We start from the raw sequence: 13,740 nt of genomic DNA, 5'->3' as shown, positions 1-13,740 counted from the left end.
CCTGAACTGAGCGGGAGGAACCATCTAATGCGTTCGGGGAGGGGGAACCCGGCGGGCTTTCGCCTCCCTCCTTCGAAACACCTCGTGGAATACAAGGCTTGACAAGGAACGAGAAGCACGTCTGAACAGGGCACAAGCCCTTTCGGAATCCTCACGGAGTGGCATTTACGGTTTCCCTGCCAACTTCCTCACAGGGACCCCCTACGGCTGCGATTGGTTCAGCTCACCACTACTGAGGCTTCCCGAGAACGGCTAACCTATCTGGGGGAAAAAAGGGGGGGGATTTCACCAGCAATTTATCCGCAGTTCAAGACGGATTTACACGTACCTTAGGCCCCAAAGTACCAAAGCCAAATAGATCCCTAATTCGGAAGGAGGAGGCTACCAGAATCTCCTCTTCGCGTATTTAGACTCTATTGGTTCCTCCCCCCGGAGAAATGGTACGACCCGACAAGTCCTATGACAGTCATGTGATAGAAACGCCGCAGGAGTCGGCCACTGGCGCCGAAGGGGTTAAAGTGGGCGAGTGGCTTTCCTTTAGACTTATATCTCGCTTTTCCTGCGGGAGGCCGTTTGGGCGAAAGCTGCGCCGTGTGCAGAGTCGCGCGCATCCTTTGGATGACCCTCGCTCTCGCGCTGCCCCTTCAATCCAGGTGCAAAGCCTTGCCTGCGAAAAGAAGCAGAGTTGGGGTCTCTGCCCCAAAGAGCATGCAGTCCCACCAGAGGGGGGCAAGGGGGCGGCTCCGAGCAGGCAGCCGTGTCTTTGCCCGCCGTTTCCAGCTGCAAGAGGATGAGGCTTTGGTTCTTGGGGGAGAGTTGCTCTAGGGCAGGGTTTCTCAACCTGAGCGGCTTTAAGACGGGTGGACTTCAACTCCCAGAATTCCCCAGCCAGCATAGCTGGCTGGGGAATTCTGGGAGTTGAAGTCCACCCGTCTTAAAGCCGCTCAGGTTGAGAAACCCTGCCCTAGTAGGTGGCTGAGATCGGCCTCTGGCCTTCACCTTTTAGTGTTTTGCTGTTTTTAAGGATGCAGGGAAACCCATCCAGCACACGCCTTCTAGCGCTGCAGAAACTTACATTTAAAATAGAGCGATTTGTGCAAAGCCAAGGCGGTTGCAACCTCCCCCCCCCCAAGACTCCAGCTATCTCAGCGGTGACCCTGCTTCTGAATCTCTGACCTAAAGCACGCTTCCAAAGAAAATAATAATAATCAGTTAAACTTGCACGCCGCCCGACTGTCAAGGATGGAGCGTGGGGGTCCTGACCCTCTCTAGCCAGTTTGCCCACGCAGGAAGCGCAGGATGGGGAAAAGGGGTTTACAAGTCTTCCCAGGGTCCAGATGTTCCCAAGGAGCTGGGGCAGCCTCCAGTATTATTACAGGATTCCTGCCTGCTGTTTGATGTAGCCCTGTGCAAAAGATATTTAAAGCAAACTCAGAAAGAGAAGCTCTGTGTGCTTAGGGTTTTATTGGTCACTAAAGAATACATTTAGAAGTTCTGCTTGACGGCTGATCAAGCAGCCGAGGGAGGAAAATAACTTTCCACCCGTGGGCATCGTGGATAATGTAATTCCTGCAACAGCACGTGCAGGAGACAGCACAAATGTGCAGCTGAGCCGAGGACGACTTGGGTCAAAGAGAAGCGTTTTCATTAAGGTGGGAAGAGGAAGGGCTGCAACGTACAGGGGTGTCTGGGCTGTGAAAACAGCACGGATAAATAAATAAACCCTTTCTGAGACCCCAAGGCGAGAGGTTTTAGAGCCAGCTTTTGCAAGTTTCTGCAAAACAGGGCACAGAGAGAACTGCTCCTGTCTGTGCTCCGGCACTCTGAAGATGCCGGTCACAGGTGTTGGCGAAACGTTAGGAAACAAAACTTCCAGAACACGGCCACACAGCCCGGAAGACCCACACCAGCCATTTCTGCAGAACAGTTTACAGCTGCTTTCTAGTCCAAAATATAAGAATACATGCACTGCTTCTTTATTGTAGATCGGATCACACAGCTGGCATGATTCTTCATTTAAAGTTCTGGTGAGCATACAGAAAAAAACCATTCTCCTTACAGCTACATAACAGCCCAATACTTTTTTTGCAGGGGGGGAACTGCTTTATATAAATACATTTCCATCGCCAGGTTGGCTGCGCTGGAGGATGTGGCCTAAGGGTTTCTTTAACATGGCGCGCCGTGTAGTAGGGTCGGGGAGCAAAATTTAAAGAAATCAAGACTCGGGTACAGAGAAAAAACCAGGAGCCTGGTAGCCCTTTTCCAACTAGCAATTTTTTAAAAAATTGTTAGCATTCATAAAAGTTGAGTCGGAAAAGGGGCTACCAAACTGATTTTCTTTTGCCACCGTCGACTAACACGGCTCTCCTACAACGCCTGAGACAAGAAATTGCTGGTTTTCATATCACACCTGCCATAAAGCTGGTAGAGAGGCTCGGGACAGCCACTTGGCGTCTTCCTGAGATATTGGAGTAACTCCTTGGATTTTCCTACTGGCCATCAGAAGCGTCAGGAATGCTTTCCCTTGAGCAATCTAGCATCGGAAGCCTTCGCTCAAGGAAGCATTTACTACTAAAAGAGGTTTTTGCAGGGGCGGCTAATTCCGCTCCATCTTTTTTTTTTTTTTGATGTTTTTGTTGTTTCGTGAGCCACCCAGGGTTGTGGTTCGTAAGATGGGTGGCTATCTAAGTCTTTTAAATAAATAAACGATTACCAGGACTGCTTTACATAGATCATGTTGGGTTGTTTGGTAAGACCACCCGAACACGCAGGTTTCTTAGCCCGAATCCCCAAGAAGCGCAGACTTCAACTCCCAGAATTCCCCAGCCAGCGTGTCAAAGTCCGCACATTGTGAAAGTTGCCAAGGTGGGAAACGCTGCCCTGAGCTCTCTTTCCAGGTAAAGCAGCCGTCACCTGGGCCAAAAGATTCTGCAATTCTCAAAAAGCAGCTGGCTGGGGAAAAAACTAGCTAGACAGAGCCAGGATTTGTGCAAAGGAATTGGCAACCGCTGACACAAACTGTAGCTGTCATTTGCAAATAGTGGCCCATAGCTCTGTGTCAGGATTCCAACCAGAAGTCACTTTGGCACCTCTCAACGAAGCAACAGGGTGATTTTCCAGAGAGCTTCAGAGCAAGCAAACCCTAAAACCCCGTTGCAGCTTCTAAACATCATGGTCACATATTAAATATCACCCGATGAGAGTCTGCATGTGTGTCCAATGTGACTTGGGTCAGTTGTGCAAGGATGTCACGATATGTGTGAGATCACTGTGTCTTCTACCAGACCCTTGTGACCACACTGGTTTCTAAGTGGGTGCTACAGCAAGAACTTGGATCAATGCAAAAAAACAACAAAAAAAGGTGTTAACAGGTTCCATTTTCCAAACCGCATTTTCTCTTTCATTCCAGATCTTGTACCTTGTCTAAAGGCATCTTAAGATTTTTTTTTTTCAAACAGATCAGGCTTCATCCCCGCCACCCGCCAGAGCTCAAGTGCCGTCCCACTCACGAGAATCAGCCTCGGGTCTGCAAAGGAGGCCCTCCTGCGTGCAGTGACCAATTGCCACCTTCCCCTGAAATATCCTTGGATACCAGCATTCGCTCCAGGCAGAAAAGAAAATTCTGATACCGTTTGGGGCCACAGCAAAGCACGAGGCATCTGGGTGAGTAAAGCCGCACGGAGAGAGTTTGAAGGTGGACCTTCCGAAAAAGGCTTGGTTCCATGTTCATGATCAACGAATTCACAAACAGAGATATCCTTTAATATTCTGCCTGCGTGGTGGGATCACCACAATGCTTTTTTTCCTGAACAACCCAGGAAGATTCAGGAGGCAGAAGAGTCAGAGGGGTGATGCTGAGAGGCTCCAACTGGCTCAGTCTGAGCCAGGAGGGGTTAAAACCCTGCAGAGGGTTCTGTGCGGGAGAAATTGCTTTCTTACAGGCAGGCCTCGACGTACCATGAAAGTGCCGGAGGAAATTCTCTACCCTGCCTCCCTGCTGGGCAAAACAAGAGACCTTTTTGATCCAGATTGATTAGGCGGGGGAGAAAAGGAAGAGAGTATCAAATACTTTTCCTTAATATAAGCTTTCTGACGCATACAAAAATACTGTATTTTGCCAAAACAAAAATGCTTTCAATTGGAACAGTGACTTTTCATCCTATCAGGAATCTAACTCACCTGGTAAAACTTACTCAGATTTTGCATAGAAATAAAAAACGGAAGCCATTGCCAAAACAGTAACATTCGTAAAACAAAAAAAGTGAATTATTTAATGCACTAACAATGTTAATCTGAAGATAAATCCACAACAGAATGAGATTTTTTCCTTTCTTTGTAGAGCATTTTTTTTTTCCAAATCATACAGTACTGAGAAGACATCATTTTAAGTTCTGCTCCGCGTCCAGGTGCGACAGACAGTTCTCTGCTTTCTTTTTTGGTTTTTTTTTTAACACTCAAATCCTAAAGGTGTCTCTCCTTAGCTTTTTTTGTATGTATATGTGTGTTTTACAAGAGAGTAGCAAGCAAAATGTGGCTTTCAAGAATAACTGGATGGTTTGCTTCCTGATTCATCTTCTTGGGAGCCCATGCTCTGTCAAGGGAAAAACAAGAGTTGCTTTAATTTGGAAGAACAGAAAACAGAATCCCTGCCCTCTCTGTAGAGACAGAGCAGAGAGGGGACTCCAGCAGAAAGAACAAGATTTTCTATCCAAATAAAGATGATTCCTTTATAGTTACAGAGATTCAGTGTTTTGATTAGGATTTTTTTTTAACTTCAGTACGGTGCGACTTTTCTTCCACTTTAGCATTTGGTAGACAAAGCGATTCAAGAATGCCTCTGATGCTTACCTTCTGCACAAACTGAGGATTCACAGTGATCTCCTGATCCATAGCTTTCAGTCTCTCATCAAGCTCTATACATTTCAACATCTAAAAGAAAAAGAACGTTTTCCTTTGGAAGCTGTGTTACTGAGGCATTTTCACATGCTGTATCATTCTCGGGCAGACACACCCACAGAGCTGACTTGCTGCATGCAGGACAGGGGCAGAAGAAGTACCTAGCCCTCAGTCCCTCGTCCGAAAGCCAGCTGAGTTGCTGAAGGCAACTGTGGTCACTGGCATGGCCTGGAACTCCTATATGCACTTGAGACTTCCACATCTAGCAGATGGAACCTATACGTTTAGGGGCTCTGTTTAAAATACCACACTCCTGCCTTACAATTCCATATCCAGCTAGATGTTTAATGCCTGTCTTCCATAAAAAGACTGCTTGAAGTACAAGAAATTAGAAGAAACATCTGAGATTTGATCTCCCCCGTCACCCAGGGAATATGTACCACGCTGGAAGCAGAAGAGGGTTTTTAAAAATGCTCCAAGGGACTCCCTGCACATAATCTTTCTATCTTGCACGCTGGCCTGCGGTGCTGGACTTTCCAAGGAGTCACAATGTGGAGAAACCTTCTCCTCCTTTGCCACCAGAAGCGCTTCAAATGTGCAGCTGGCCGCCTCCTCCGGCTGCTTCCCTCAAAATCAACAACCACCATTTACCTCCTGGTCAATGTTGTGGAGCATAGCTGGGTTGTTATATTTCTCAGGATTATCGTGAAAACAAACCATGCCATCTTTCTGGTTAATACTTGCAAAAATTTCACCATCTTCTATCTGCAAAAAAGAAATGATGAAAGCATTGCTTTGCTTGGAACACCCTTCCTCATTTATTCAACATCTAGTCAGCTAGGGAGCACAAGCAGCTCCCTGCACCCCAACATTAGGCAGGAAAGGGACAACAGATTAAACCCAGTGCCAGGGAAAGCTCAGGTCTCATAAGAACCAAGCGAATTCTCCTCTTTCTATTTTGCACCCTGCTACTGTTAATCAGAGGAACGGGCATTGAACAGCGGTGGTCACCAAAGCTCCCTCAGGAACTGGAGACCTTGTTCATGATTGTGTGCTAAAAAATTGCATTAAGGTAAGCTCCCTTCTCGGCCCCTGGGACTGGAAAATTGCTCCTTCCAGCAGCATTTCAATCAAAACAGAAATGATGTCTTTACATCAGCAGGTAATAATTTGGAAGATGCAATTTGCAAATAAATTCATGAGTCTCTAGCAGATGTCATACTTTTCCCTGGCTTGACTGTATATTCGTAACTCCAAATTCCTCAGTCTAAGTATCTCTATATTTAGTGATCTTCAGTTCCCATAATCCCAGCATCATGATCAGCATCGCTCAACCTTGGCAGCTTTCAGATGTGTGGACTTCAACTCCCAGAATTCCCCACCTGGGAATTAGGAATTCATTAGGACACTGCCTTAACGTTTAGCAACGTGGATGTCATATTCCTTAGGGACCCCTAACACAGTTATGACTACTTGTAAGCTACTTCGCACACAGTACATACTGAAGAGGACTACTCCAACACATTTTTGTGACTTTTATGCTATCCAAATATCATTTCCCCCGAAGGCAGCACTCCTTACCATATGAAGGACATATTTTTCTGCCTCTTGGGGTCCTGACAGTTGCACTCTACTCGCCATGTCTTGTAACGACAGCGTTAAAAAGGTCTGAAATGAAGAAGTACAGCCACATGGTGACATTTAACAAGTCTCTCTTCTCCAGCGCCTGGCGTATGAAGCGGAATTTGCAGGATTCTGCACAGTAAAAAGGGCTACCTCGGGCAAGGCAACTGATAGCCTAATGAAAAGTCACCCCAGTCATTTTCTCTGCAGGAGCCCCTCGGGGCCTTGGAGGGTGCTCAGTCTCAGAACGGGGGCCTCACCTTAGTTAGCCTCTGAATGTTCTTTTTGTAGAGAGATGACAAGCACTGCTTCACCAGGCCCATGTTGTTATCTCGGGTGAAAGTCTCGCTATGCTTGTTCACCAGATTTCGCAGTTCCGAGGGCTTATTGGTGGCATACACTTGTGCTAATTCGTGATACGCATTGCTAAGCGGCTGCAGGGAGAAAGGAGGACAGGTTGCAAAAACAGAGGGGCGGGCAACTCAACCCACCGATCCAGGGCAGCCTTACAGAAGACAGGCTGCTGGTCTGTCAACCCCCACACTGGCTATTAAAATTGGCAGCAGCTCTTCGGTTTTCCCCCTGCTTCCCCAGAACCTCGGCAAAGAACGTCTCCTCCTTTGCACGCTGCTGCCCTGAACCGATCAGAATATTTCGACGACTCCTTCAATCCGGTTCTACTCGCTTTACGGTTCCTAAAGCTGGGAGAGGAAAATCTCCTTTCCCCACCCTGCCCCAGGCCAAGGCCTCCCAACTCTTTGACCAGGCAGGATCTCTGGAGCCTCACCTTAACAAATCTACCTATTATTTGAGAGGTGTATTTCGGCAGCTGCTGTACTTTGCCAAGGAGTATCAATGAGACTAGGATATACTTTTTGTAAGACTCCAACATAATATGACTGACAGCCATGGCGGGAGTCGTTATAGCCTGAAAAATAAGAAAGGAAAGTTAGAAGCAGCCAGCAGAAAAGAGGAAGGGGGGACCTTGGAACCCCGGGATAAGAGGAATGCCATGGGACGCAACGAGATGCTTTGTTCCAACAGGATGAAAATTCCACCGAGCCTACTTCAAACCAACTTTCCAAGGACAAAGGAAAGGTTCCAGCTTTGCTTTACAACTGGTCAAACAAAAGAAGTCCATTTCTAGAGAGGGAGCAATTTAGCCTCTTGCAGAAAGAAAAACCAAAGAGCCCAGAGTCACCTTAAAAGACTGACATTTGTTTATGGCACAACCTTTAACGGATCGCGATGCCTTTTGTCTATTGTGAGGAGTCACAACTTCCAGTAGTACACTCTAAGCAAGGAGGCACGCTAGTGACTCTTGCATGCTTATTTTTACAGAGCGGTCATGCCTTCGAGATCTTCTTCGACACCAAAAAGAAGAAAGAGTTACCTGCTCGTAAAAATAGAGTGCTCTTTCGAAGTTCTTGAGCCCAGTGTATATCATTCCACCATAGTAGTAGTAACACAGAAAGTGCTTGGCATCATAGGCCCCGTTTTCTTTACAAATATCCATCATGTCCACATCTAGATACGGGAGGGCAGGTTTAAAGCATTTTGCTAATAAACAGAGCTAAAATGAAACAGACCAGAGTTACAAAACCAGCTGCTAGTCTCACTTGCTTCACAGCAAGAGCGTGAATCGTAGATCAAGGCAAAACACAGTTATCGGTTCTCAAACTTCAGGCGAGTGAAATACTCAGGGTGGGTGTGTCTGTGGGTTGGTCTGTTGATTAAAACCACAGAGAAATACAGACTATCGCGCTGGCCCTTAAAAGAGGAACAAAACATGCACTTTCTAGGAAGCGACGCAATCCAAACTCCATTCTGTTTTTAGGTGTGTCCCACGGTTGTGGCTGGCATCTTCACTTTTTGGACCCCCCTGCGCAGGTCCCTGCTGTCAGCCGTTTCCTGGCATTGTTGTGCAAATGATCCACACAAAGAAGTTCAGGTCATTCGTGCGATTACATTACAATGCCTGTGATGTCACTTGCCTCCCCCTGCAGAAACCCACACCTCAGAACTGAAGGAAGATGGAAGCGATGTAGGGAAACTCGGTCAGCCTAATCACACTGGGGAAATCCAGTTTGGGAACAGCTACATTTAGAAAAGATCGCAGGCAACCCTGGGGCAGGAATCAGCATGATTGGCAGCAAGCGCACCCCTGGTCCTAGTTCAACCATACGCCATTTCCCTAGGACCACCTGCGCTCCTCATAGGAGGACTTCCATTCACACCTGAGCCTGGGATTCTCACCTGGCAGAGATCTGCATGTATTGAGGTCAGTTGGTTGGTATTCATCTGCATTTTGTCTATAGCTTGCCTGAGAATACTGATTCCACGCAGGGGCTGTTGGAAAGCAAGAGGCCCCCATTAAGTCAATGTCTACCTTCATCAACACAAAAAAGGAAGAGGGGTTCAGTGACGTCTGGAGCAGCTTCAGAAGGTGGCCTGCTAGCTGAGCCTATCAGAAGGATGTACCCCCAAAAGAAGTAAAGGTATCTCAACAAGTTGGCAGATTAGGACAAACATTTATTTACTGTTATTTCTATATTTTATTTATACTCTACTGTTCTACTCCAGCGAGTATTCCTTAGCATTAATGGACAAGATTAAAAATCTAGTATTCCTCAAGATATCCTAGTTCAGCTGCCTGAGAAGCAAAGGACTGCACTGCATAACTCCCTTACCTGCTTCCGTTCCACGAGGGCATTTGTTAACTGATGGCACAGGCCAGCAACTAGAGAGAAGAAGAGAAGGAGGAATGAGACCATGCAAACGGGGGATATAAGAACATGGAAAATCACACATCGATGTGTACAGTTTGGTTGTGTCTACAGGTAGTTCCTTTTCAGTTAACATCAGTACTATGGTCAGCCATGCTCTTGGGAGGAAGTTAAGCTTTAAAGACATTAATGTTTTGTTAAATTACATTTGGAGCTCGTCTATTTATGAAAGTAAGACAATAAATAGAGCTCTGGACACACCATGTTTGGAACACAGCAAAAAAGGAAGTGCACATTCCTGGAAACTCAACTCTCAGCCTTTGAACTGGCTTTTTATTGATGGAAAGGAAAGGAAAGGTCACACAGTATGTTCAATTTCTTTTTTAAAACTGTCTTGCTGCAATTTGCTTCAAGGTTTTTATATTGTAGAAAAACAGATTAATTCTACTGACATTGTTTCTTATTGTTTCTATTATTTTTACTGTATTTTGTTCATAATTATGTTGTATTATTTAGTATTTACATATATACACAAACACTAAACATAAAACTGTATATATAATCTTATCTGAATTGTTTAAATTGTACTGACAAGCTCTGCATTTTTAAAAAAATATATTAATTTGTAACTTTTTAGAAAACCAGTAAACAATATTTTGGTGAAGGGGTTGCAGGATGGCAAAAGCCACTTACAAGTGTCTGTGGCATATCGAATGTGCTCTCCATTACAAGTGCTGATAAAAAGCTGGACCTGTGAGAATAACGTTTCGAAGTCAGGGACGCTGGGCATAGAAAACTTCACAAACCTAAAAGGAAGACAAAGCAGATGATGCAAACTCTCTCTTTCTGGGAGCCCCTGTAAGATCTCCCTAAACCCCGAGGGGCATATTCAGTGTGTTAGATGGTCAGGTTTGGGTTTTTTATTTTCATGCTATGGGCTGCCCAGAGTCACACTGTTTGAGTTGGGTGGACTTCTACCTCCAGTTAATAGGAGGGAGGGAGGGAGGGATGGGGCTTACTTTTGACACCACCTGACATTTCTTTAAATGGAATTAGGTTAATCAGAAGATTCACCGAAAAGAAGTGCCTCAAAATACGAGCCCATCCCTGTATTCAAGTCTAAAATAAAAACGTCCAATAAAGAAGTGTCACTTACAAAACAGCCAAGACACCCAGTGAATGTTCTTGGACATCGAGCGCGCCAAGCACTGTATCCAAATGGGAGAGGTTTTTTGCTAGCAGTTCTCCACTTTTGTTGATCAGTTCGCACAGCTGAGTCATTTGCCCTGAGATATGTGACAAGGTTGGAAAGTGAAAAAAAAAAAGGAGAGGAAGAAGAAGAAAGAAAAGTCTCTGATCTCTAGGCTTTCCCTATCGCTCTCTGCCCCATGAATGGCCAGCTCCGTAAACAGCAAATAGTACGAGAATAGTAATCTACATCATAAAAGCAAAGCTGTAAAACTAAAATAAGCCAGGAATTAAAAACATACAGTGGGAAAACCTTTCTCAATTTAAAATGCCCAAGAAACTAGAGGAAGGTGCCACAGAAGCAGCTCTTTAGAACAAAACAGCAGGCAGAATAGTGTAAAAGGGGCTCTAGGAATATTTTGGTTTCGACACTGTCTCCGCTCGACCAACCGATCTTCCCTCATGGGCCAAAGAGGAAAGCTTGAATTAAAGAAACCGTTTTCTGTCTCCCTTACAAGCACGTTTACAAGTGCTGGGACAGGAAAGGTTAGAAATGTCTGTCCCCAACACATAATACCATGGACAGCACCACAGCTGAACTCCCAGGATTTCGATCCCTGAATGAAAGCAATTCCAGTCTAGGATAAAGAGTCCTACCGTCTATATAAATCTCCTAAGAAAGCAGGCATTTAAAGACTCCGAAACAGCACACCCAGACTCTCATGTAAAAATACAGACTGTCTTCATAAATCTCTGCCAAGATATAACAGCCATAAAACTGAGGATCGCCGACTATTTTGAAAATTACGAAAACGGTCATTTGCGTTCCTAGAAACTACGTGAAATTAGAAAGCACCAAGGACAGATATCTTTAGAAGGATATAGTTAAACCTAAGACGCGCCGGCGGAAACAATGAAAGGGTCTGGATCCTTCCACCCGCAGGAACCTTCTGAGATTTGCCAGAGTAAATTTGGGGGCCTAGACCAACTTCCAACCTGACAAATATTGTTTTAAAAACAGAGACATTGGTGCAAGGATGCCAAGACCGGGAGCTTCCAGAACTGCCCCTGAACAGGACACGGAAATACCCATTAAAAATATAAAACCGGTGACTATAAGCAGAAAGCTACTCCAAAGAACGTGCATTTTTTTTTTTATGCATTTACTTCAGGCTGCCGATGCCCGCAGGCCCTGCAAAGGATGCTTCAATGTTTTTAAAGTTTCGAAGTGTTTTTCCCACCACCCACCGCTCGGCTCTCTTTCAATAAAATCCAGCAAAAACTCAAGCTAGCTACATAGGAGGGATCCAGAAGGGCAAAGCCTGACTTGTTACCCTTTTGGGGGGTAAAAAGGGGGAAAGATGCCCGTCCTGGGCGAGGGACTGCCCCACAGAAGGCAACTGCCAGCCGCTGACCTTGGAAAAGCTAAGCAGATGGGGCCGGGGCTTGGAAAGGAGACCACCAAGCGATCCCAGGGCGGTTGCCTGGGAAGTTGAGCGCACATCCGGAAGCAGAGAGGGACAAACCACCAAGAGCCAAGCCCCACCCTGGCTCTCCATCCCGAGCCGCAGAGTCCGAGCCAGCCGGCGGCGGCTGCTTCGGGGGCGCCAGGTTGGGGAAGGGCTGCTCTGCTCCCTCCCCCGCCCGCGAGGGGTCTGCAAGCCAGGAGGCGGGGCCTCGATGCCCCGCTCCGCCGCAGACGGACAGGCGCGGCAGCCAACAGGCAGCTTCGGGAGGCGGGGTCCGCGCCGGCTCTCCCTTCCCGGCGGCCGCCCGGGCCGGAGCGGGCCGGCGGGCGGCTGCGGCCTCCACGTGCGCGCCCGGCCTGGCTCGCGGCTCGGCGTCTCACCTTGGGCCGAGAGCTGCCGGACGCTGTTGACGAACTGCTCCAGGGCGGACGCCATGGCGGCGGGGGGGACGAGGCCCGGCCGGGTCAGCCGCGGAGGAGCTGCCTCTGCCTCCTGCTCCTCCAGCCGCAGCAGGAGCGACGCCGCCGCGCAGGGCCAATCAGGGGCCGCGCTCTTGCATCGTCACTTCCGGCGCGCCGCGCGGGAGTCCGGCTAGGGGCGTTGCTATGGGGATCGCCTCCCACCCGGAAGTCGGCGGCGACAGGGCCGCTTCCGCCCTTCCGCAGAGCTCGCGCACGCGCGGCGGTCATCAACCGTCGCCAGCGCCCCGCCCCTTTGCTGCAACACGGAGGCGGGCCTCAGGCCCACAGTGCGATTATTGTTGATATTATTATTATTATTATTATTATTATTATTATTATTATTATTATATATGTATTGCACTGTCTCCTATAGATAAATATAAAATATAATGTTATATTTTAAACATACATATATATATATATATAATGAGTATATGTATTTTAAAATGTATATTATGTTATATATGTTATATTTTAAATAAATAAATAAATTACATACATATTTATATATTTTAAAAGCCCTGCCAATGTAAAAGCAAGACAAACAACCCAAAATGCATATTAGCTCCTTATCGTTGCTACCTTAAAAATGGGCTTTTGGCTCTTTCACCAATTCAGGGGCAAAAAAAAAAAAAAGTATGCTCTCTAAGCATTTGCTTTATTGTCACTATTAATATCCTTTATAACAGGGCTTCTCAACCTTGGCCACTTGACGCGTGGACTTCAACTCCCAGAATTCCCTAGCCAGCATATGCTGGCTGGGGAATTCTGGGAGTTGAAGTCCACGCGTCTTCAAGTGGCCAAGGTTGAGAAGCCCTGCTTTATAGGCATGATTTAGTGGGGTGAGGCCTCCCCTTTATCAGAGGCATCTTCTCGGCCCAAGCGTACGCCATCAAACCTTTAAGAAAAGGTCCAGGAGCATCAGCCATCTTTGATTCCTGCCATAGAAGAAACGCCCCTTCATCCCCACAGGCTTAGGACCATCTTTGGGAGCCCAGCCTGAGTCTGGCTGAGATCTGAAACCCACCCACATGGGCGACCTTTGAGTCGTCTGAAGAAATCCACATTCCTTGGCTGCATGAAGTGAATGGAGTCCCACCTCTGGAGGGTCGATGAATAATGGAACAGATCTGTCCTCCAGGAAACCAATCAACAAAGGTTTGGGAACGCCTGAAGCCAGAAAAGACGGACGGGGTCCCTCACTACGTCCTAATTTGGGCATGGACGCTCCTCCCCAGTACTGGACTTCCGTTGGCCTTGGCCAGAGAGCCTCCATTCAATTCAACTCCGGTCAGAGTTGCTTCTGGGGTCTTTGGGGGAGTTGCGTTTCAGGGTCAGATTTCAGAAGCTTACTGCCATCTCTCCAAGTGGAAGGTC

General features: G+C 46.9%; 1 protein-coding gene and 1 long non-coding RNA gene across 2 annotated transcripts; one reads left to right on the top strand and one right to left on the bottom strand.

Moving 5' to 3' along the window:
- Nucleotides 1-469: 469 nt before the first annotated feature.
- LOC112541304 (uncharacterized) lies at nt 470-4,459 on the top strand. The gene is made up of 3 exons (XR_003085324.2): nt 470-653; nt 1,986-2,027; nt 3,459-4,459. It is a non-coding gene; the product is annotated as an uncharacterized LOC112541304 (long non-coding RNA).
- On the bottom strand, nt 4,240-12,444 carry COPS3 (COP9 signalosome subunit 3). Its single transcript, XM_007433646.4, has 12 exons — nt 12,283-12,444; nt 10,402-10,531; nt 9,939-10,051; nt 9,210-9,259; nt 8,776-8,868; nt 7,913-8,092; nt 7,307-7,447; nt 6,780-6,953; nt 6,478-6,564; nt 5,548-5,661; nt 4,849-4,929; nt 4,240-4,591 (listed from the first exon to the last, which is right to left on the bottom strand). The coding sequence occupies exons 1-12, from the start codon at nt 12,335-12,337 to the stop codon at nt 4,538-4,540; spliced, it is 1,272 nt and encodes a 423-aa protein (XP_007433708.1). The 5' UTR covers nt 12,338-12,444; the 3' UTR covers nt 4,240-4,537.
- Nucleotides 12,445-13,740: the final 1,296 nt, after the last annotated feature.

This window comes from Python bivittatus, unplaced genomic scaffold (assembly GCF_059951505.1).
Source record: "Python bivittatus isolate LINGU-HERP-01145 unplaced genomic scaffold, Pbiv_v1 ctg000560_np1212, whole genome shotgun sequence".
NCBI classification, from domain to species: Eukaryota; Metazoa; Chordata; class Lepidosauria; order Squamata; family Pythonidae; genus Python; species Python bivittatus.
Note: the sequence above shows the minus strand (reverse complement) of the source record. Positions and strands in the feature narration are given on the sequence as shown.